The sequence below is a fragment of the Ciconia boyciana genome, chromosome 4, assembly GCF_034638445.1.
Source record: "Ciconia boyciana chromosome 4, ASM3463844v1, whole genome shotgun sequence".
Classification (NCBI taxonomy): Eukaryota; Metazoa; Chordata; class Aves; order Ciconiiformes; family Ciconiidae; genus Ciconia; species Ciconia boyciana.
Window position 1 is genome coordinate 71380440 of NC_132937.1, and position 25148 is coordinate 71405587.

Here is a 25148-nt window from a genome sequence, read left to right on the forward strand (position 1 = left end):
GTACATCCTTCTCCTGACCATCAGCAGGGTACATGTGGGTCCAGCAACACTGCCTGAGGGTTGCCATCTCTGCTCTGGTGGGAAGCCCCACCTCACTGGATCCAGGTCCCTCCCTGGTTCCCTCCCAAGGTTCCTCATCACCTCCAAGCCCCACCAGAGGAGTGAGGGGCAGCTCGTGCATCTGCTTCACACCACAAGGGCTCCCGAGCATCTCACCTGACCCAGTGGTACCTCCTTCCTCTGCAGCATGCTGACCCAGAGGACTTCACCATGGCCAAGGGCATCACAGCCAATGATTTATGGTTGCTTTTTTTTCTTGTCTCTTTCCCCTGTCACCCACCATCAGCCACAGCTGGAGATGGGATACTAGGCTAGACTAGCTTTTTGTCTGACTGGGATGGTCATTTTTATGGGTGCTGAAACATGCTTGAGGATGGAGTGAAGGATGGGCATGTGGGCCTGGGTGGGGAAATATTGGGTGTGGAGGATTTTTCAAGCAGGAGTGGAGGATATGCACTTGACCAGGAATGAATGTATCAGCATCTCAGGGAGTCCTTCCTTAAGCAGCTGCCCATTTCTTATGTTCTTATGTTCAGTGCTTTGCTGCTGTTCTGGTGCCTGCTACATCTCTTTCCCCAGCACCACCATCCGCATTTCTAACAAACCCTCTTGCCTGGAGTATACTGTATGTAACGTTTCTAGGGAGGAATGTGGGGGTGGAAAGACCACATGAGGTCATAAAGTTTTTGTGGAGTTGCAATTTGATCCAAAAAGTGAATTACCAGGTGCTTCTTCAGAGAGGGATTGGGGGTTATATTTAAATACCTCATTTAGTAAGGCCTTTTACTCCAGAAGGGAATCAATTCCATTTATTCTCTAAATGTGCATTTGTTTTACCATAGCCTAATTCCAGGATGATGTTTAAATTGATCAGTAGATTGAACTTCACAAATTAAAAAATAAATAAAAAAGACAATGCTACATATCATTTTTCCTAACACAGAGGATTTTACCAGCCTACTGAGTAATAAAACTTTAAAAAGGCAATACATTTCAGATGTTTATTTTCAGAAATTTGCCTTTACTTTGCAGGGAAGGAAGAGAGTAGGGGTACTGCCCCAGTACCGTAACCAGCACTTGAACTCTGTGTTCCAGGGCCAGGGTGGATATAGCATCGATCAATAGGCTTTAATCAAGGAAGGGTGGCAGAGGAGCTTTGATAGCACTCTGCAAATGGATGTACTGCTGCTGGAATGGTTGTTACCTCTCGAGGAGGCTTCTTGCAACAGAGGATTCATAGGAAAGGCATTAACACTCCTGTGAGCTGTGAGCGGGGGTGCGGCTGGTCATGACTTGGCTGGGAGGCTGCTGGGTCTGCTCCTGCTTCTCAGGTGGACAGAGCTGCTGGAAACACAGGTTGTATTTTCTTTCTACTGTGTTTCTGAACAGCGGTGTTGAGTGCTGGTCTCCTACCCTTTTGTTCAGGCGTTCAGCAGGGAGGATCAGCTGAAGGCAGTAACAGCACTGCTTATGCATGCTTGGAAGACAAGAGCCTGTGGTCAGTGGCCTGTTTATGCAGGGACACCTGGAAAGCTCATCCAAATGATCTTTCAAAGTACATACATTAAGCCATAATGGATCACCACTTACATTTTTTTTACCTAGCTCTAAAGCAGCCAGAATTAAGATCACTTTATTTCTGAAAGTGTGTCCCCACCATAGTGTAACTGAAGTAGTTTAGATTTACAGTTTGAGTTAGTTCAGATAAAGTTTTGCAGTCGACTCTTGTGCCAACAGCCCTAAAATGCCTCCCCCTTGCTGCTTAGCCTGGGCTAAGTCTCTAGCCCCAGCTGGGTCTCAGGGGAAACAAGAGAGCCTCAGCGCACAGTGCTGCTGTGGTGTTACACATGAGGTGTTACACAGAGGCAGGGAGAAGTCAGCTTGGGACCGTGTTCAAGAGGGGATAAGTGGTGGAAAAGCAGGTGGGGGGATAGGACTGGGATTTGTGGGGCTGGACATCAAGCAGTTGAAAATGAGTTGAGTGAACATAGATCCTTGGTGGAGAGCAAGAAGAGGAGGGAGGAGGGTGGGAGCTTGGGAAGCAAGGTATGGCTGGGAGATGAGGGTGCAGGAGGAGTGGGAAGGGGGCAGGGTCACTTTTTGTCTCAATGGGAGACTGGAGATTGGGAAAGGCAGGGAAGCTGAGGCGTGACAAACCTGCAATGAGGGTGGGATGAGTGGGTCAGAGAAGGAAGGTGGCCTTGCAGGGGGAGGCAAAAGGCTGCCAATGCAGATGGCGTTGTGCAGCCCTGCTTCCCCCGGGGTCAGCAAGCAAAATGACTTCACTGGCCATCCTCATCATCTTTTCCCTGCCTGCACGGCCACGCTGTTTCCATGCAGTGACCATGGCAACCCAAGTTTTTGGCTGGCTGCTCTAGGATGGTAGCCGTAATGATAGCGGTAATGAGTATTGACGGAGGGGAGGGGAAGGCGAGCAGCTGTGGAGCAGGGGAAGTTGCCTGAGTACAGTAATCGTGTTTGGCAGGTCAAGGGTGAACCGTGGCCTGCGGGACTTGTACAATGCCCAAGGCTAGCAAAGTGGTGTTATAATAAACCCCAGATGTTTCCGCTATTTACAATGTATACGTTATGTTTAAACCTGAAAATGCATCCTAGGATCTGGTGGGTAGGGAAACGGTTATTAGCTGCTTGGAAATGACTTGCTGGTAATGTATCTCTTCCCCCTTGATAGTAGCCGTTGCCTGTTTAAAATATAAATCTTCTAGGCAGAGACCCTCACGAGAAGCTTCTTTGCCAAACCAGTGGTTCCATTTGGCTTCGTGAGAAACAGCACCGTCGCCCCCGATAGTTTTTTGGGAGGGTGTAGCCTGGGCACGGCAGCCCGGGGAGCCGTGCTAGCAGCCTGTGTGGGTTGGTGTGGGAGAGGCACTGCTGTCAGGGTCGGGAGCGCAGCCAGTCGCAGGTGCGCAGAAAGCACCGTTTAATTTCCCCAGACTAATTGTTTTAGAGCTCAGAGCCAGAACCCTTGCGGTGTGTCATGGGCCGCAGCAGAACCGCAGCAACTTTGAATAAGCATTTAAGAGGCGGGGGATTTAGTTGATTAGGCTTTTATGTCAAAACCATGGCTTGTCTACAAGAGCAAATTAGTCAGCTAAACTGTGAATTTACAGCCCAATGGTTGCTCTGCACAAACCCTCCAGGTGATCAGTCCTACAGCTGGTCCGGGCAAGGCACTCAAAATACTAAGGTTTACAGTGAAAGAGTTCAACTGTGGGAAGCCCTGGAGCGGAAGTTCCTGTTCAGAGATGAACCGTTCTGAGAGAATTGGAGTTGAATTGGCTTTGGGAGTGAATTAAACCAAAGCCACCCAAATTCGGAGGGGATGCGTTCGCTTTGATGCTTTATTGGATATAACTAACACAGGAAAAATGCACACCTTCAGTGAATCCTGATTAACTCCTCATGCACGTCCCCTGCCTGCCCCAGCTCCCCGTGCATCCGTCCGCACTGTGCCACACTCATCCGTTGTGTGGGCACGTGGGGTACGAAGGGGCTTGTCTGGAACCCTTGCCATGGGGTGTACAGAGACTAGCCCTTTGTGTCAGGAATGGAAGAGAAGTGCTTTAAGCTAGGCTGTGCAAAAACATTTGCCGAAGGTCAAGCAACAGTTTGCAAGGAAAATGGCCACAAATTGAGTCCTCATCTGGATGCACCAGTTTAATTTACTTCTGCCAAGAACCCTTTTGCCCAGGATGCCTGCGGCATGTGGAAGAGTTCAGTAGTCACATTAGGCAGCATGTGTCGTGTCTTGATATGGCTTCTGGGTCTGCATAGAAGTGAATCTTGGGGGTTGGGGAGAAAACTATGCTGATTTTGACAGTTTCTGTTGAGTTTTTCTTCCTTGTTCTCCATTTCTACCCCAAACACTCCCTGTGCAGCTATCCAATCACAAGTCTACTGTGGCTTCTATTAAGGGCAATGTTTTTCTTCCTGAGCTTTACTGTCATCCCACATCCCATGCGCCTGGCTTAGAGTGATTTCTTTGAATTTTAGCCCCGATGGACAGCTCCCTGCCTAGCCGTCCAATTTTACAGTATTTCACATCACACCTCATAAGAAGGGATACAGTACAAGTATTCTGCTAAGCAGACTGTCTGCATGATGTGGATGGCTCTCTGCACCTCCCTCTGATTCGCTTGGACATGGGTGAAGGACCATTCATTTCAGTGGTTTCTAACGTGATACTCCAGTTTAAAATGCAGTAAGCCACTCCGGTCAATATGAATTCAATGCCTGAGGTGACTGAGTGTAAAATAAGCAAAGCTCTGTAAATTCACATCCCATCCCATGAACTAGCTTCCCCACATGGAAAGCCCAAAGTGTAGAAATGTCACTTGTCTGAGATCTTTTTTGAATGCTACACTCATCTGCTTTGCTGATTGAGAAAAGGGTTGTTTTATGTTCTTCATCTATTTCAATGTGATGACCATTTTTTTCAGTGAAGTTGCTGAATAAGAGTTAAAACAGCAAAACCCTGCGTTTTTCTCTCCCAATCTATGCCTGAAACTGAGGTGCCTCTCCTTTTTTAAGAATGTGATGACCATACTCAAATGTGAGTCATAAAGTCACTTTTAAGTACTTCTTTGTTTAGTGAGCCTGTTGATTGTGAATTCAAAACATGTTTTAATAAAATTTCTGCTTCTCTCTCCCATGTGTCTAGCAGATTCAGCTAATGCAAGTCCTGTCAAAATTCAATCTTCTGTATTTTAATCTCTATCCCTCTGCAGAATAATCAGTCAGATAACAAATACATCAGATAATACATTATTTTCTAGCATCAAAAAAATCTAAGTATTTATGGGTGGTTATGTGTATGTTCAGTTATACGATTGTCTAAATAAATGAAGGGCAGAGATAGCATATCCTCAGAGCTTGGAAAACTGAGTTATCGAATTGAGAATAAGGGCTATGCTTAATAACAAATAAGAGTGTCATAATAGTTAGCAACCAGTGAGAATCTTTCTCTTTTTTTTCTTTTTGGGGTAAGAATGGGGTACAGAAAGGAAAATGATGATTAAAACCTGCTGTTTAGATCAGTGCTTCCTCTGATTATTTAAATTATGTTTAAGATTGAGGAAGCAAGCCGTGGGGATTAACAGCTGTCAAACCTCTCACAACTATCAAAACAATTCCATCTCGTGAGCACTGAGAAATACTGAGAAACCAAAAACTTCACATTTTTTTATCTACTCAGAAAAATTGGGATGAAGATACTGCGAGAAAGAGGGCACCTGGCCCTGGAGCTTTTTGCCTTTCTTGGCATGGAAACCTGGATTTCCATGATTAGACGCTGTGTTTGGTGTGTGTTCAGTCAACCCTGGACAGGTCTGTGAAGGCTGCAGATGGAGGTGCCACGCACTGCCAGCAGACATGATCACTTTGTTGTTGTTTTGCTGGATTTTGACCCTCCTCTCTGCACTCTCAACTCATGTCAGAGGTATTAATGAAAATGGGTTTTGGGCCTTTCACACCTCCCTGAACACACAGTGTGTGCTCACTTCCTTTCCCTCCATCACAAATAGCTTGATTGTTCTGGAGGCTCCAGGAAAACGCTATTTTGATACTGTTTTTCCTTAATCCCGGGTCTGTTCAAGTACTAATGGAAATTCATGAAGCTCATGAGATAAAACACTCCGCAAAAAGATCACACCTGGAAATTATGACTTCCAATGTCCAAAGTGTGTCTTAAATTTTTTCCAGAAGCAATGATTAAAAGGGAAAAATACAGTAGACATTCAGTATAATGATACTGTTGGTTTTTGTTATTACGTTTTTCAGCCATGTTGGGTTTTATGACATTTCTCAGTAGACAGACAGAGATTCAGAATGAGGTAATACTGTGAAAACAGTATGCTTATCATCTACAGAGCACTTTTCTGTCTTGATTGTTTCCATTTCTCTTAGCAATAATGGTGTCCTGCTTGGTTGCTTCCTACATAAAATTCCCTTTGCAGCCAGAAGGGGGACTCAGGATATTAAATTGCAGCAGATGCGGTGAAATCAGCCCTTATGTTCTTTCTTCTGAACGTCCCTTTCTGATACTGTTGCAGTTCTTTCTTGCTTCCTCCGTTAATCTTTCATGGCTTTCATTTCCATAGATTTTATTATTATGTGCTTACCAAGGTAGGACAAATTTTGCAGAAGGAACTACGGAAATGCTAGGACGAATGGCTGGAACCAGGTTGCAGTCCATCAGGAAGAGGCTTTGGTATATCTTTTGTCTATTTATCACAGGGGTTTTCAGCCCCTGTATTACCGGATCTCCCCACAGTTGTATCTTCTCCCCATTGTGTAGGTAGAATCCCAGACTGTAATTAATAAGGGAATATTTTGGCAGTTGTGACACCCAAACACGGGACTGTTGTGAGACCCAAGAGAGGGTCCTTGGTCTGCTGGATGGACTTCAGACCATCACCCAGCTCATGATGAAAGAGAATAATGGACATTCCTAAGCAGAGATATGCACGTTACTTCACGATGACAGCAGTAGTGAAATAATCTGTGAGAGAAAAGGCAGAGGTAAAAAAAGAAAGGTAGAAAAGCCAGGTGGTGTGGGTACATCATTTTAGGTAAACAGCAGACTCATCTTTTTGCTCATCACCGGGAAGTGAATCCTGCCTGCCACTGGGCTTCTTGTGAGACAGCCCTGTTCTCTGTACTCACGCCACCTTGCAGGACCGAGTCTTACAGGAAACCTGATGCACCTACCAGTTCTGCTGCTGGGGTTGCACAACAGTTTCCATTGTAAACCCCCATTTTCCCAAACCTTTTTAGGATCAAGCTTTTATCTTTGATTTATTTGTGCAATATGAGTTTGTTTCTCATGTCTTCTAGAAAATCTGGACAAAAGAGATGACTGGCAGCCTCCTAGGGTTCAGCACAGTTGGAGAGAAAGTTAAGCATTCTGCCTGTTACGTGCTATTTTCAACGAAAATCCAGATTGGAACTTGACATGATACCATTTTTTTACAATAAAGTGGTTTTGTTTGGTTCATGAAAGACTGCTTTTTTTTGAAGACTACTAAAAGAAAGAAAAAAGTGGGAACACATAAGAATTAGTCTGAACAATACACAGATGCTCTCTAAAGGGAGTTTGGTTCTGGTTTGATACTTTGATCTCATCTTACTGCTTGGAGAAGCATCCCTCCTGTGTCTGTCAAGGAGCAGCAGCCTCCTCTAACAGATTTTGCAGTCATTTACTTCAGATAGCTTCAGAGTCACAAAGTGGCCACATGTGATGAGGCTGGAGCCTTTATTTTAATGCTGGCTCTGCAAGAAATAGATAAGCAATCTGCTGGGCTGCTGCAGCATGACACCAACACCAGTGTGTGGGAACCTTCTTGCTTTTCCTTACCTGGGCTTTTTTCTGGTGAGCTGTCTCAGGGTACTCATGCATGAGATTTTGACTCTGTTGGCACAGTATGGAGTGTGTAGATTGCTGCCTTCCTTGCAGCTCAGCTGTCCAAACTCGAACAGAGCTGGTTTGAGGTCTAGTGGGACTCTGTGCTGGAAACAGCTTTGCTGCAGATTGGCTTGCAGTCGTTCTATTAATGCTCTTCAGTAATTTCTCAGCAGCAGAAAAGCACATTTTATGCTGGATGCTATGTGTATACAGTCCAGGTGATTCATGATTGAAGTCAGTGTCCTGGCTGAGAATTAAAAGCAAAGGAAGAATTTCCTGTTGCAGAAATAACAACAAACTGAAACTTTTACTAGAAATTATGTGGAACAGATAGATTACAGGAGATGATACACAAAAATCTCCAGGTCAGTAGCAGCAAAATGAAGCTGTTCACAAGGCTATTATCCTTGAGAATGAAACAAAAAGGAGACTAGGAAAGCAATGGGACATTGGTCTGATTAGTCCTTTTGTGCAGAGGTTTATAATTACATTGATGTCTTTCTACCCTGAATGATGAATGCATATTAACATGTATGAGTGTTAACACACAAAGTCACTGTCATTAAAGTCAGGTTTCTTAAATCAATTCAATTGAAGCAGAGAGAGCATTGCCTCTAGAAAGACCTGTTAGGACTAATTTAATCCAGAAGTTTATTGATTCAACTTAATTTGTTAAGGAATTGATTTTAATGTGAGTTTAATCATAAATCAGCTTTAAATCAGTTTAAGTGTGTTCACACTGAGGCTTTGCATTGGTTTAAATAAAATTGATTTATGCTTTACTTAGAAATCTGCAAATTTGGATATAGATAAGGCCTGTACTTTATTTTTTTCCCCTTAGAAAGACTGTAGCACATTTCTCTGTCTTCTGGGGTGAAAGTCTAGCTGTATCGAATCAATGACAAAGCATTTTATTTTCACAGGGCCTGAATTTTACCTTAGTACTGTGCTGGGCCTTCAGTTCTTATCGTATAGCAAATAAAGCCCTGGATACTTGCACACTTGATATAATCAATTTTCAGGCTGTGATTTTATCCAAAACTGTGACACACGAAAACCATTTGTAAGTTTCAAAGAAGAAGTGGGGGAAGGGAGGTTTACTTGATTTACCATGTCTTTCTTCCTTTTACTGGCAGCCTGTTCAGAATTTATGTGGAGTTTATTCTCCACCTTTTTAGCTGAACTTTACTATATAATCTCTGTTCTGTTAATGGAGACCCTAGATTGGGGCATAAGATTTGGAAAATTATGCACATTACTTACTACACTTTCTATATTTGAGTGGCTCTAGAAGGTCTGCTTGTGGCTTCTACATAAAGAATATCACCTTCCTACAATAAAAGCCATAATTCCTCCCCCACAATAGATACTGGTGGCCACGATCACAAGGGTTAGATACGCAGGATGTTAAATAATTACTAACTGTTTACTGTGTGATATAGTCTTTTTCACATAGTCGTAGATTTTAGGGCCATTGTGGGATTTTGACAAAAGGTTACATAAACACCTGGCAGGATGGGCTTTGTCATTATGGACCAGGAACTCCAGGCTGGACTTGATGGCCTGGAGATCTATTTCACAGTTTTCTGTATTTGTGTGATGATCCCACTCCAGTGTGGCCCACTACTTAGTATTCACACAGGTTTCCGCAATTCAGCCACTTATGGTTGATCTGGAATGTATTTTTAAAAAGCCTTGTAATTTTTCCTACATAATTTTTGAACTTTTGCCTACAGTCCAGAAACCATTTCAGAGTTGTATAAAGTGTTCCTGTCCCTCCTCCAGTGATTGCTGGACCGTGGCATGTTTCTGCACGCTTTACTGATCATGTGGTAATGTATTTTTTGGAGGTTGACCTTTAAAAGGATGTCTAATCTTGTATAATAATTTAACCACGGGAGATGCTTCTAATTAGATCTTTGTGCGAGCTGTTCCTGATTGCAGGTATTTAGCAATATTTATTCTTTAAAACTTTGTTTAATTTTTAATTTGTCTGAAGATAGCCTGTGCACATTTTCAAACAGGTGTGACATAAACGTTTCCTTTTCACTGCAGTTTCCTTTTCTGTTTTGCCATAGTTGCAAATTATAAATGTGGGGTTCAGTACACTCTGGAAGTAAATTATAGTGAAGGGTATATGATGACATCCTCTCTGCATAGTGTGCAAGCCCATATTGTTAAGTGCCATGTTTAGATTTTGCTGAGCTGGGTTTGAGCTGATGATCTGTGTGCAATGCCTGGGTGTATCCAGATCCTCAGTTCCTGAAATGAGTCAAGTGGCTTTTGGTCTCATTGGCTAAACTCTTTGCACACCTTCTGGTAAAAAAAGGAAGATTTTGCTAACAGATGTTTCCAAGTTATGGCTACCTCAGTCACCTGAAGGGGCCAGGACTAGTTGTGCTGTGTCCCTGAGGAAAGGCACATCCTTTTGCTGTGGGAGCGGCACCCTTCTAGCACTGTCAGACCACGTTGATCTTCCCCTTAGCATGTAGGTATGAAAGCAGTTATCTTCCGAATTGACTTAGGAGTGGAGGCACAGCATGCTCCACCAGCCATAGCTCTGATGTTTTCTACCTGGTGGAGATTTTGGCAGGCAGGGGCAGGGGATTGCTCTTTCAGATGTTATGCAGCTGGGATGGGGCTGGCACATGCTCTGCTCCGTCTGTGATCAGCTCCAGAAGAATATGACTAAGAAAAACCTTAGAGGCAACTCTGGTTAAGTCTGGGTGGGGACAGACCCCACTTTGGGGTCTCAGTGGAAGGGCTGCCCTTGCCTTCCACAGGTTTCCATGCAGTCTTTGAGCACACAGATGTTTTTGTAGGCCTACGTCCTTCCACAGCCTGTGCTGAACACCCACATAAATCCCAGAAAGAGAGTATTGCTAGGAGAGCTGACCACAAAGGATTTAAAGGAGAGGAGGGGAAGGAAAGTGGCAAATGAGGAGCCTGTACCCATAGTGTTAAGTTTGACTTGTGCATTAGCAAATCAATGTCTTGAAAGTTTCAAAGTTCTTCACACTGCTGTAAATACTTTGTGCAGCCTGTAATGCAACAGCAACTTATTCCTTTTGATGTTACAGTTAATCTTGTTTTCTCCAAATTAATTTCTACGTTTTGATTTGGTTTCTGTTCATGTCAAACAAGCCATCAGACAGGTTTTAGTTCAGGTTTTCCACCTTCCCACCGCAAAATTTCAACATGGATGAGTGCTTCTTAGTGAAGGGGAACATTAGCGGAAAAATGAACCCACTAAACTGCCAATCGTGCCTGGGATGCCCAGAAATTGTCTCATCTACTTTGTGAAAAGCCTCTGTATGAACTTTGTGAGATGGAGATTTTTGGGGACTTTTGGAGAGGCAGTTGTTTTGGTAAATCCCGCTTTGGGTCTTTCTGTGTCCTCACTAATTATTCTTTCCAGTGGTTATATCCCCAAACTCAGATTACTCAGGTGTCCTTGGTGATGGTGGCAGTGACTCTAGCTCTATGAATCCATGCCGGATGAGGTGGTTAGTGGTCACCTGTTGAGGTACCCTGCATCCCACTGTCTGGGAATCACCTTCGGACCACCATTTCCACTGAATTTCACCTGTCATGGCACTCCCTATTCCCCATGTTGTATCATTTGTTAATAAGGTGTCCATATGGGCAGCAGGTCCTTCTGGTTTTCTTGTTCAACATAGAGAATTATTTTAATACTGGGAAAATTTACGTGAATCGTATGACTACAACGTTGTCTGATGTTATTTAAATTCTGCATCATGCACTTATGTGGCAGACTGTTGCTTCTATACATATATGACTGAGCTCTCACTGGGAGTAGCGACAATTTGACATGCTTAATTAGGAAGACCTCTGACCAGGCACCTACAAGTGTGCTGGCAATGTCGCTGGATGTGTGTTGTTATTCTTTCTTTTAAGGCTTCCACAGCCTCAAGAGGATGAGGAAGGTTCTGAGGAGTATGAAGGCCTGCCATGGATAGATCCACACTGGGCAATTTATTGGCTGATGCATAGTACATTTTTGTCTGTGAAGTGAAACTATTGCAGAATCAGAAAATGCTACAGAGACAAGAAAACAGTGTAAGCCAGAAGAAAAAACAGGCCTCTATGATTAGGATCAAGGGAAAGCGATCACCCATGTCCTTTGTATGTGAGCATCCCAGCTTTGTTGGAACAGTGTGGAGGGAAAGCATGATGGAGAAATCACGGTGGAGCATGGTGGAGAAGCAACTGAGACCAGACGAGATGCAGACTAGAGTTATAAAATATAAGATAGTGCATAAGTTTTGAAAAGCTTACAGGATTCGACGCACAGAAGAAGTCTCTGTGTTTTCTGATGATGGCAAATAAAGGAGTGTGCTAGAGACTATGAAATGTGAGAGGGAGAGGAGGAGATGGCTGCAGCACTTCCGAGCCCTCAGATTGAAAGACTAAAGCTCTAAGGAAGCTATTAAAAAAAAAGTCAATTCTACCAAAAAGAGGAAAAAAGGGAGTTACCCAAGAACCAGACTTTCATCAGTAATCCAGAGGAATAACCTCTGAAATTATACCAAAGGACAATATCATTGTGTTGCGCATCTTTCCTTCCTTGCCTTTTTTTCTCCACTTGTTTTTATTCTTCCCAACATGATCTTAGGGCACACCATCGTGGCTACACATGTACCACGGCTGAGACCCAAAGTTTAAGTTTTGCATGCCTCTCAGCCCAGTGGTCAGGTGAACCTTCCAAGTCTGGCCATAAGGCGTAGTCTGAGACCCAGCCAAGTTCACAGTGCAGTCACAGCCTTTGCTTTTAGGTGGTTCCCTCAGCTGCACTAGTCTCTGTTTGGTGACTTACTGTATGCCTTTTTTCAAGTGATGAATGCCTTACTGCATGCCTTTTAGTGATGAAAATACTTAGATTGGAGAGCAAAGAAGAGAAAGAGACATATGTATGATGCAGCAAGCTGCACTTCCTCCCCTCATCTGACTTCAAGGCACACAACTTGAGACAGACTTTTTTAATATACAGTCCTGAAATTCAGCTCCTAAATCAAAAGTGGCTTCATGTAAAAAAAAAAATCACTGAGTACTTGCAAGTCCCCTTGAAGTCCACGGGATTTATGCCTGCATAGTATTTCTGTGCATTGGATTGCTTTAATTTTACTACTCAAATAAATATTCTGGAGTCTACCTTTATGCATTTGGGTGTGTAAAATATGGACCTGCAGATTTTTGTATTGACTTTGTAAGCAGTTGTCCCTGAATTGCTTATTGGATATCAAGTATACTTATTTTACGCTGTCCCCACATTTTCAGTCTGTATGATCAGGTTTTTGTATTGACAGTGTCTAACAGGATCATCAAAGTTTATCAGGGATGCAGCTGGTTGGAGTCAGCTGAAGCATTGTGAACCAGAGGAGAGAGTATTTAATGCAATCAGGTGGTATGTTCCTGCAGACACGATCATCAGTAAATAAATTAAGTGTTGACCTTTAAATTGTAATCTTTAGGTTAGACACTTGCTTACACACAGCTTCTCCTGTGAAACCTACATTTTGCTATCTTTGAACGCAGTTCCCTGTCTCTGAGGAGGTCTAAGCTCAGAAACTGATATCTTGAGTGACTGCAGGAGACTGGACAGCCTGGCATTATCTTGTTACACTGAATAAATGGGTGCTCTCAGGCTTTCCGTCGTGGACATGATACTTCTAGACATGCTGGTTTGTCACTACTATCCTTTTTCTGGCTCCACTGGAGATGCTTTTTACTTGTAGAGTGGAGAGAGAATAGTGAGACCTTCTCCATTTGCACAGTACTTCCTCCATGTGTCCGTTTTCAGTGTCCTGTTGAAAATCCTGCCTTCCTGAGGATATGTTATGAGTTGGCCCATGATACTCTCATTGGAAGGGTTTACTGGGCTTCTGACAGGGAGAAGGAAAAGAAGATTAAGGCAAGCTCAGAGAGCAGCTTCATGGCTAGGGGTAAATATCCATGACATACCATGTACTTAAAAGTATCTTACCCTAAATAAACAAATACTTTAGGTGGAGATCTATGAGTTTGTTGGGTGCACCATTACTTTGAAAGGACCAAGTGAGACTTCAGCACCATCATACCTAAACCTGTCAGGCTCACTGAGTTTAGACTCAAACGCTCCACAGCATGAGATGAGCAGTTCCTGGTCAGGGTAATCAGAGCTGCAGTTGGCTTTGTGATTAGCTTGGGGGGTGGGGGGAAGTAGTTACTCTGATTTATAGTGGCATTTGCTGGTTCCTTGTTGGTCCAGTGTTCAAAGAACAGGGCTGTAGTGCTACATCTCTCCCTATTGCTCTGTTTCTTGGCTCCTAACCATGTCGCTAGCCATTCCTGTGGCATTCCCCTTTCTTTTGGCCTTTACAACATCTAAAATTTCTGCAGAAATTTCCTTTTAACATCACTAGGAAGAATGAGATTCTGTGGATCTTGGTTTTACATGTAGTGCTCAAGACAAATGTCAGGTCTGCATTTTTCCTTTTGCTCTTCTACCCAGACATAAGTATTCAAATCATACCAAGACCCAGAAGCTGAAATGTATCTGGCAGTATTTTCAAAAACATTCAGAACTGAGAAATTCCCATTTATGTAGCTAAATTATTTTGTTTGGTTTTCCAATCTCTCAGCTTGTCTTCAGTTACTTTGGTATTTTGGAGAGCTGGTTGTGTGGGATTATCTCCTATCGTTACCCACAGTGTTTTATCGTGTAGGTAATATGCAGAGAGACTCAGCATGCTGGAAGGAAATAGCCAGATTTTTTAAAGTGTTCAGGATCCAAATGTTGTCTGAGAGAATAATAGGAGGATTAAAACCAACAGAAAACAATAGAACTTTTGGGGTTTTTCTTAGTTGTCTAAGCAGGAGCAGTATACATTTTAAAGTGTAGTTTATATGGTTTATACCAAAGTCTTTAGAAAATCTGACCGCCTGATGATAAGCCTGAGCTTGATTACAATCTCATATGCAAGGGGAGGAGGCTTTTTGGAAATAATATAATTTGTCTTGCATTACTGGCCTGCCTTGAGCATTATGCTACAAAAAAGCAAGTCTGAGGCCAAGGCAATGGGTGTTATTTTTGTGGCTTCTATTACCACTCACCAAGCTGTTGGTCACAATTTTGCACAGCAAACTGTGCACATGTGCCTACTGGCAAGCATGCCTAATACATTCCTGTGCTCAGACTCTTAAAAGGCTTTGTGCCTTCCTAGGAAAAGAAAATAAAGGGAAAAAAAAACAACCACTCATGGAATTTCAGCTGAAAGCGTGTAGTTGTGTGATAATATTTTGCAGGTTTCCTGTTTAATTTGTTCAATGTGTTGAGCTTCCATGCAGATTAACTATACAATCAAACACTGAGGGTGAGGAGATTGCTGTGCTTTGCCAAACTCACCAAAGTCCAGAGAGAAGAAGTTATCTCGTCATACATTATCAGTGAGTCTTTTGCAGAGAGAATATGGAAATGCGTGTTCCTTATCTGCAATGATATTATGCAGGCCAGCAGACATACATTTCCGAAAAAATTGCTAACAAAATGACAAATATTCAAGCCATCTTAATAAGCAGAGTTCTAACACCTTACATTTTGCCTGTTAAACCCTTCCAACAGTGCAGGACTTCTGCTGACATAAGTGCTCTGCCACTTTGTGAGCTGTTATCGCCCCTGTTGCTTTCTTAGAGTCTGTCAAACCAGGGAGGTCCATGGGTCACAGAGCGAGGTCCTGACTGGGGAGTGTGAAAAGCTTGGGGTTAAACACGGGTGCCTTTCTGTGTGTCTAATTGACTCTTAAAACGTGAGGCCCTCCCGGGTTTCGGCACAAGGAATACAGATCAAGTGGATCCCACCGCGCCTTTCATTCAAGCAGTGCCGCTTTCGGGGTGCCTCCACGCTTAGTTTCTGCTGTTTCTCTTCGGCATTTGTCTGTTTTCTTTGCTACCTGGCCCTTGTCATTCTGTGACGGATGGCACGCGTAAGGGCTCTGCTGGCACCGTACCGGAGCTGCTCACAACGGCACTGCCCAAAACGTGACCCACAGGAAATGCTGCGAGGCTCCCTTCCACCTTCACAACACATTTTGACCGAGTCATCCTGTCCCGGATGGCACCTCAACCTCCATCCATGCGTAGGAGATGCAGAAACAGTTTTCCTTGCACTGTCTCCCTCGTCCTTGCCCGCAGCAGCGAGCCTCACTCGGCGCGGTGGGCAGAAGCCTCGCCGGTGGCCGGAGCGGTGCTGTGTGACAGGCGCAGCAAGGAGCGGGGGAAAGCAGCCAAGCTGGCAGGAGATGCCGTGGGGACAAAGGGGGAAGGGGTAGAGAGGCAGGGGGAGGGAGGTGTCGGGGGAGCAATGTCGAGTTATCATTATAAGCATTTCTGCCTCCTTTAAAAGCATTTTTGCCCCTCAGACAAGCTCCTGTCTTGCCAGCACCAGAGAAATTGGCACAGACTGTGGTGAAAGTCAACTACCTCTTGCAACAGTGGAAGCTGTAGCTGATCCCGATTGAAGCACACAATGCTGTAGTTTTATCAGCACGAGCTTTCTCATATGCCTGGCAGGTCCGATTAACTTTTTCAAAACCGCAGCTGAAAGGAAACAAACATAGTGTAAATGAAAGGGAGGAAAAAAAAAAAGAAGAAACAATCTCTTTTCTGTCATGTCTGTGAACAGCTTTTACTGCTTTCCCTGGAGAGCCTGCATGCTTGGACAGCGAGTTACTGTGAATTAGTGAGGGTCACTGCCATTGATTAAATCCTCTTTTATGTTTCCTGGTAACTCCTGAATTATGGCAAGAGTTGAGCATATTAATTTAACATTTTTTCTTCATTGACAGTTCTGATGGAGGAAAAAATCTGCAAGTCATTTTGGACAGATAATATTGAATTAAAATAAAATTCAGGAACAAAATGGCATCTCCCTTTTATACCGAGTTTCACACTGCCACGTTGACAGGAAAATCAATAACCAGTTGAAGTCTTAAGCACAAAATTTTGATCCTTGTGGTTATTCTCTTAATTTTTGCAAGATATGGACTAGGACTATAATAAATGAAATGTGATAAATAAGGAATATTGCCTTTTTATTTCACACCTCTGCAGCTCCTTTTCTTGCATAGTGACAAAAGACTATAACCTTAACTCTTTAATGACAGACTGAAACTATAAGCACAAACCTCAGTAGTAAGACTGTTAATTAATGCAAATTATTTTTGTTGGAAAATTTAAAGATTGGTATTTTCAAAAATTCTTTCTCGCTTTTGGGTAAATGCCTGAATATTTACACGTGTGCTTATGTAAATGTATGTATATATACACATACACACACACAGACTTATAAAAGTATATATATTTAAACATATTGGTTTCAGAATGGTGTGTGGGCATTTGTTTTTCAGAAAGCAAAAATTGTTTTGGTAACATTTTGGGAACGCACTGGAATTTCCAAAATTATCCTGAGGGGGTGGAAAATGGAAACCAACATATGAGAAGACATTTTGGGGAATATTTCTTTCTGGTCATGAAATCCTGGGCCTTACCTCATCTGTCCCAGTGCCACCCTGACACATGTTCCTACCCTGTGTGTACAACCTCCATAGATGCCCGCCCCAGAGAAGGTCTCCCTCTCAGACGTTTTGCTGGTATCTAGCTTAAGGCTTCCTGCCAGGGACTTGTTTTCCACATCAGCAGAGACACATTGAAAAAGTTGTCACCTTCCTCTTAATCAGAAGTTTTTTAATTATTGAAGGCTGCTCTGTCCCTATCCTGTTTTCTGCTGGTGGCCTAGTAGGCACCACCTCATTTGCTCTTTCACTGGAGACCACATTTTCCCAATCACTGTTGTTTATGCTGCTCTGCTCCAGGCTCAGTTTCCAGGAAAGTCAGGCTTTCCATGGTTTCCCTGGGCTTTCCTGGGGTCAGGAAGGTTGCCTCATGTGTGGGACAGGCCATGCTGCTGTCTGCAGCAGGCAACTGCTTATCGGACATGTGTGTATCTAGTTCTTCATGCACGCCTCTCATAATTATGGCCTTGGTGGTGCTGCTTGGTTTTTCTCTGATTGGAATAATAATTAAGGGCAATTGATGTCAGCAAGTCTCCACAAACACACAAGCAACAGATATCAAAACGTAACCAAGCATGTTCCAGGTTGTTAAAACAATTTCTTGTACAGGACCATATTGGAGACCTGTTGGTGTCACGATGAACACTCCTAATCTGCATGTTACGGAGAAGCATTTGGCCATGCTGGCTATTTGTTTCCTTGGACAACATTACAGCTGTTGTAGAAGCAAAACACGCTGCAGCTAGAGATGCTGCATGGGAATATTGGCTCCCCTGAGGTACGGACCAAAAATGGGGCACAGCTGAGCCGGGATGGACTCACAAGCTATCACTCATCAGCTGACCAGCTGTAGCTCCCCGTATTAGCCCTCCCTGGTTGTGTGGTAAAGGTGTTATATTAAGCCCCAGGGGAAGTAAGGTTAAACTAGGAGTTTTCCTCAATACTGGAGCATGGTAGAGGCTGGTTTACAGCTAACCCAAGGGATCAAATGAAACGTGGTGTCTCACAGAGGGACTGCATCTTTGAGCCTGTGCTCAAAGATCGGTACTGGTTGTGAAATATTAGAGGTCTTTAACTTAGAAAGCCCTAAATGGTTTGAGATTTACCCACACAAGAAACACTATTGCTACAACACAGTAGAAATTGAGATGCATCAGCTGGAGCCCTTCAGTGTGTGGGAGCCATTGGCTGAGCATTTTCAATGCAGTGTCCCCTTCTGGATCCAAAATACCCTTAATTGATATTGATTCTCTTGATGGGCTTCCAAGCCCATTGTCTCTTGCCTCAGGGAAAGGATATGGCCAAGCTGAGTTTTGAGGTAGGTGTATAATGTGGGTTATAATGTTTGGCTGGAGCAAAAGCCTTTCCCTCAGATTAGGGAAGCTGTTGAACTTATATTTATGCTTTTAGCTCCCTGTCACATCAGTTGCACCTGGAGCTTTTGGGTAGCCACTGACTCATAGCAGTTGAAATAAAAAAAAGCAGCAAGACACCCTCCCTTTCCCTTTCTCTATTACCTACCAAGGCTGCCTGCCGCAGCGTGCTGTCTTGTGTCTAGGTGCACGTGATCAATTAAGTGTTGTTTGTGCTTCATACTGTATTCTGAAGCAGCACTTTAGTTCTCGCTAAGGCTGTATATGGCTTGCAGGTTGTAAGACCCATGTAGGAGGACTCCAAAGGGCCAAACGAGGCTGTCATTAAATGTGCCCTTATGCTTTAAGGATGATACACATAACACACAAATTATCCTTATTTTTCAGGTTTTAGTGTAGAAGCGTTGCTGGTTTGGTTGGGGTTTTGCTTTCTGTGGCTTGCCTAGCTCAACTTGAGTTAGCACTGTTTTCCCTTCTGAGGATGGCCTAATCACCAGCATATTCTTTTATTTCTTTAGCGGTGCCTCCCAAATTGAAGGAAATGAAAAACCAAGAGGCTGCTGTGGGTCAGAAGCTAGTGCTACGGTGTGAAACCACTTCAGAGTACCCTGCGCTCAGATTCAAATGGTTAAAGAATGGAAAGGAAATAACCAAGAAAAACAGACCAGAAAATGTCAAGATCCCAAAAAAACAAAAGTAAGTACAGAAATGTTTCTCGCAAGTGGGGCTGGGAGGGATGGGGAGAGCTGTTCACCAGAACACAAGTGTTGAGGTTGTTAATTGCAGTATCAGAAAGCCAAAAGCTGTGAGTTACAGAGGAAGAAAATTTAAGGAAACAGACACTGACGTTGTTTTTCTTGAATGTATGGATGAAGTGGTAGTATGGTATAAATGTTTAATAAATACTTTTCCCTTTTCAATTTATATTTATTTTCTGATAGCCAGAGGCTATAATTTTAACCAGTAAACCTTGGAGACAGGCCATCTTTAAACTACTGACAAGAACAGAGGTACCTTATGTTTATTGTCTAAAATCCAAGAACATGTAAAATCATCAAAACAATGTAGATTTGGAAATATTTTTGAGATTTGCTTTGCAAGCAGTCTAGTCCTTAAGAAGGGCTGAATGCTGCCTGCATTAACTTCAAATGCCTTATGCAAGTTTGCAGTAGTACTTTACCAGAGGCATTCCCGCACATGCAGAACAAGGCACGGGTCTAGCAGAAGTCAGATGAATAGCAAAGTCTGCAAATCTCTTCCTCCTGGCTGGGGGAAAGTGTCCCCTACATGTGAGTGATGACCAGTGCCAAAAGATGATCTGGTGCCTTGTTTCTGCAGGGAAGGAGAAGAAGCTGCACAATGCATTTTCTGCATGGAGACAGGAGGCTTTTGCTGTTTGGTCTCTACCTTGTTGATTAGGTTGAAAAGTTTCAGTTGTGGCCATTCATCCATTGAAAGAAGCTATGAAAACCTGCTTGAACACAGCCCTTCAGCTCTCACTTCTGCTCTCAGTAGGCAGGGCTGCTATCTGCTGCACTGGGCCATGCCTTCCCTTCATACAAGGCACAGAGGATTTGGGGTGGCTTCTGTAAGAGATCTTTCCTTGCAGGGTGTCAGGTGCCCCCATACTTTTTGTCAGGTCTCATCTCATTAGGCAAAACAGCAGCCAAAATCAAACAGGCGCTTGACCTTTCAGAGTTATTAACGTTGAAAACCAGATGTCCTGCCCTCCCTTGCAGTTTCTTGCACCCCAGCCTGGGGTGCAAGGTGAAACAAGGAGGGGAGCAGAACAGCATCACCACAGCCCCCATGCCACGGTCACACCGACAGCAAGATGGAACCTGTGATGTCTCATTCCAGCATTTGCGAAATGGAGTTGTTCCAGGTGGCAGATAGCCTGGCAAATTGTCTGGACCCATTTGCAGGGCCATATGTCTCCGTCAGAGTTGTATTTTCGGTCTATTGTGTAAAGAAAATGTTCAGGTCAGAGCCTGGCCCTCAGCTTCCCCAGCAACACAGTGATGCCAGTGAGAGGCAAACAGTATTTTCTCCTATTACGTTTTGGCCAATGCTGATTGACCAAACTTACTGGAGCCAGCATTTCACCTTCTGGGCCTGGGCTTTGTCAGTTCAGCATTGAATCAGTAACCGCCTTCTGCCAGCTCCTTTCTTTCTCTTTTTTTTTTTCCCCACAAAACTTTGAGAAGCTGGCAGAAGGGAAACTAGCTAATAGCTATTGATTAGAGCATGCATGTGGAACGTGTGAGACTATTTTTCAGGTTGATGTGCCAAAACATGTTTAAAATTCCCTGAAAGATACATAATGAAAAAAATTAAAATTGGGCCTTTTTCTGGAAAATGGAAATCTGAAGTCCTATTCCTGCACCATAAGTGGGCAGAGTGCAGGCTTTGACCTGGATTTCACAGTTCTGTGTGCTACCCCAGCCACCATTGGGATTTCTTTCTTCTATTTTCTGATTTAAAACGGAAAAGTCAGTGCGGAACAGAGAAGTTAGAGATGTGAAAGTCACTAGATGTAGAGTACAAAAAGGGGAAAGACAAGGGATGTCTGCTGACATCTGAAGGATTTTCCTTGCCTTTCTACTTTGAGATTTTAGTTTGGGGACATATCAGTGCTTTGCCGTTTCTTCTTTTGCTGCTTCCAGGGCTGAATATCTGTGAACAGCTTAAGAGGAGATAGATTTCATTTTGATAAAAAGTGGGACAGGCACGTGTTCTAAAGCTAAAAGAAAACAGGGAAAAATGCAGTGCAAATGAATGCATAAAAAGACATGCAGATTACAGTAAACAAAGCCACATTAAAAAGATCCCATCACAAACAAAAGGTATATCAATGATCAAGGAGTTTTTTACCCACTTATTTTCTGCGTTTTTTTCATGATAGCACATTGATAAATGTTTGTCATGTTCGTATGCTGCCATATTGTTACAACAAGCATTTTGGTGTGGATTTTTTGCTATTACCAAGTGTGGAAAACATCAACTAGGAAGGCTAGAGTAGTTGTTGAGCTGTCTGGTTTTAATGTCTATTTTAAAGGTCAAATGGCTACATAAAAGGTAAGCTATGTTTCTGAAGAACCATTAGCATGCAGGGTACCACAGTCTTATTGACTCTTTCAGTCCAAACACTTGAGAATAACACTTTCTACATATTTAGAAAAACCTCACAAAGTTTGTAAGTAGTGCCCAATGGCCAGAAGTGACTTTTGGTAATGTCATATATTGCAAGAAATCACCTTTCTCATTGTGTGATGGCAGAATAAAATCTGTTCGTTGCTGGGAGAAAAATAAATGTTTCGGAGTTCTGGCTATTTAGCTGTACATTTTTTAACAAACTGCAAAAATATCTGGCAGAATGATGAAGTGTCTAGCTCAGAAATTGAAAATGAAGACCTTAGCCTGGCACCTGGAGTAGGTATGAAAGGTAATACTGCAGCTTGGTGTTTATTGGGTGCATTTGGCCAGTCTGAATACTACTGGTTCAAAGGATTTGCAGAAGTGGGGCAGATGCTGACGGTGTTTTCCTAGTTTTTTAAGAGTTTAGAAGACTCTGTGGCAATGCAGACCTCCTCAAAGCTTAGCCTTCTGAAGACTGCCTTGGATGTAAAATGAACTCAGGAGATCAATCCTCTAAGCTCGCTAGGATGATTTCAGGGTGGTTGATTCAGAGGGTGCAGAGCCCCGACATGCGATGACATGACAGTACAGCAGGTGAATCACACTAAATGACTGTGCCCCTTCTCATTACACTGGAAAGTCAAGAGAAACTGAATGAGTTTAAATTTTAATGAAAGGCATTTAAAGCATTCACTTTTTACCTCAAATTTGTCATGGAGTAAGAGCATGCAGTCAGTGAGTTTCTGCTGCTCTTATGATTGCTGATGATTCATGACGCCACGATTGATTGATTTTTGTGTCCAAGCTCTAAGCTATTCCTTTGTGTCAATGGAGATACAGAAGAAATCAGGCACTAGACAAGGGCTTTTCACCTGCTAGCTAACTTTCCCATGCCTGTCCACTTGTAACATTTAATTTTCTCTCTGATTTCAAACCCAGGTGAAGCCTGCAGATTTTTGGTTTGGGGGGGTAGTGTGCTGTACAGAGTCAGACTCTCCTCATTACATGAAGAGAGACTCCTTTATCAGGGTTGGGTTTTGTTTGGGCAGAAGGGAGGGTGTTTGCCACTTCACCTAGCTGATGGCTTTAAATGCAATAGCGCATGACAAAACTTTGTGTGCAAGTGCCCTGTACCTTGGGCTTCATCCAAGCTTAGCCTGGATATTTGCCTGCAGACAGGCAATTCTGGGTGACAGATGGAGGCTGGAAGCAAAATGAATTCAAGCAGTCAGATAAGGTGGGCTGGGACTGCATTCTGCGGATGTATTTCTTTCCCTTTCGTGTATGAATACAAGCTCAGTAGTGTCATAGTGGCAATGAGCTAAAGATATAGCAGAAGCAAATCTTATAGGGAGAGGGATTTTTTGATGTAGCGTGGTATAGATTGAGAAAAGGACAAGCATTTGAATACAAAATCCCTTATCAGGGGCTTTAAGTGAGTGCTGTATTGCTAGGGAGCTGCTTCATTTACAGACATTAATGAGTCATCTTCTGCTCTGACTGTTTTGAATTCTGTCCTGATATGACTTGATAATATTCTTAAGGCTATAAATATTAATATTATTTCTCCTTCTCTCAGAGAGAAAACTCCTTACAGAGTTTTTCTAAAAACAAGAGTAAATTTGGCTTGTTAGAAGTAGATTTGTAAGCAATATGGTTGCTTCACCTATTTTAATATAATCTTAAAATCATAAAAGGAAGACACAATTCCTCACCTTTTCCCATAGGTATCATGTAAAACAAAGAGAATAAAAATAAATGTGCATGGCAAAGAGTTTCTTCTTCTAAAAGCCAAGAGTGCCACAAAGGTGGTTTGCATCAGTATTACTTAATATCGTATGGAGAGGAAAAGAGACTGCAGCAGACATACAGTGGGTGCCCAAGTAAAAGGGATATAGCTGCAGCTGTGCTTCTTGCTTATCATTGGGTTAAAGTGAGTTCCTCAAAAAACTGAGCCTGTTTACATTGCCTTTTGAAGCACCCTGAGGCTACGGCCTGCTCTCCATCTAGACAAACATCTGCAAGCATGGCTGAAAGATAACCTGTGGGATATAGGAAATATCGCATGTCCACGCAAGCTGTTAGGTGGTGTAGACTACTGCCACTCGTTCCTGGACAGGCCTTCAACAGGCTGTTGCAAAGGCAAGTGTGTAAATGGCTGGCAGGAAGATTAAAGAGCAGACCATTTTTACTGTGGTGTAAGTATAGCTGTTAGTCACGTGCAAAATTCCCACTCAAAGATACAGTAGCTTTCACCTTCTGGACACTTCTGTCAGTGTCACAACCACATTTTTCTCATATATTCATGGTTGCCACCAGCTAGAATCTGTTCTTGTATGCCATCTGAAATGCAGCCTAGTTAATTAATTCAGCACTGGGAACTGGGCTCCTAACATTGCCTGAGAAGGGAGCCCTAATAGTCGTCTATTTAGTTGTTTACTGTTTGAGCAAACCTGAGCAAATTGCTAATCCTAGCTTGGCTGCTCCTCCATCTTGCAAGCCCAGTGGCCTCAAGAAAGCAGCCCTCTTTCATGACATGAGGAGAAACTCTTGGAATGTGGGTTTCTACCAGAGCTGGAGTCCACCTAGCACAGTGCTCTCATCCTGTGAGGGTCACAGTGCTGACTCCTCAGAGGGGTCACAGTGCTGACTCCTAGAGCCAGGGAAGGCTGAGCTGCTGATAACCAGATGTTTGACAGCAGATGGGATAGTTTGCTGTGCTGGAGGGAGGGATGGCTCACAAGGATGCACTGGAAAGTGGCATTGAACTTTTTGGTTGCTCCAGAAGTCCCCCTGCTACAACTGTCTTGTTTCTGGTCTGAACCAGCCTTGCTCAATGGTTCCCAGGAGGGGTAACTTGTTGTGATTTCTGCATGGAGAGTTAGGAGACATGGCTGTGCTGAAGCAAAGCAACTCCCCAAACATTGCTTAGCTCAGCACTCATTGCTAGACATGCTGGTGACTATCAGCTTTTAGAGCGAAGAACCCCTGCCTCCTGGGGATCAGTCCTTCATGTTGGGGTGGGCCAACTTAGGGAAGCCAACGCTCATGCACTCTACTAAGTGACTATTCTGTAGATAAATGAGCAGGCTTTGCTACAGGCAAAAACTTCCCCAAAGCACTTCTTTTAAACAGAAACTGGGAACAGCAATAATGTGTGTATTTTCCCCAAGCTAGTCATTCTCCGCAGTCTAGGTAATGGGATTATTGCCATCACATGAGTTGGGGACCCCTTGAATGACACCAGAACATGTTCCTACCAAATTAATGGGTAGGCAGGAGTTCTGCATTTTAAAATCTAATCTTAAAACCTTGGAGACTGATTAAATTACGTCTCTGAGCCAGGAACAAAATGTAGCTTCATGCAAATTGTGCTCCTGCCCATAATTTTTTGTTAGCGCTGGAGAATGATTTACTATTGGGGTTTCAGAGGTTGTTAAAGAGAGTGGTGTGTCCTAATCTCATGATTATTTAGTCAGATGTTGGAAACTACAGTACTTACCCAGAACTCTGCTACTGGCAATATGAACCTGTAGGAAAGGGTAATCTATTTTAATATTACACCCATCTCCGTGGCATCTGGAT

At 43.2% G+C, this 25148-nt stretch overlaps 1 protein-coding gene across 4 annotated transcripts in view; it reads left to right on the top strand.

The window, feature by feature from the left end:
* NRG1 (neuregulin 1) overlaps positions 1 to 25148 on the top strand; it is a 184485-nt gene that overhangs the window by 13006 nt on the left and 146331 nt on the right. For all 4 annotated transcript variants that reach the window (XM_072860040.1, XM_072860037.1, XM_072860039.1 and 1 more), the window contains exon 2: positions 18944 to 19121. In XM_072860040.1, coding sequence (XP_072716141.1) covers positions 18944 to 19121 — 178 coding nt within the window. The remainder of the gene's footprint in view (positions 1 to 18943; positions 19122 to 25148) is intronic.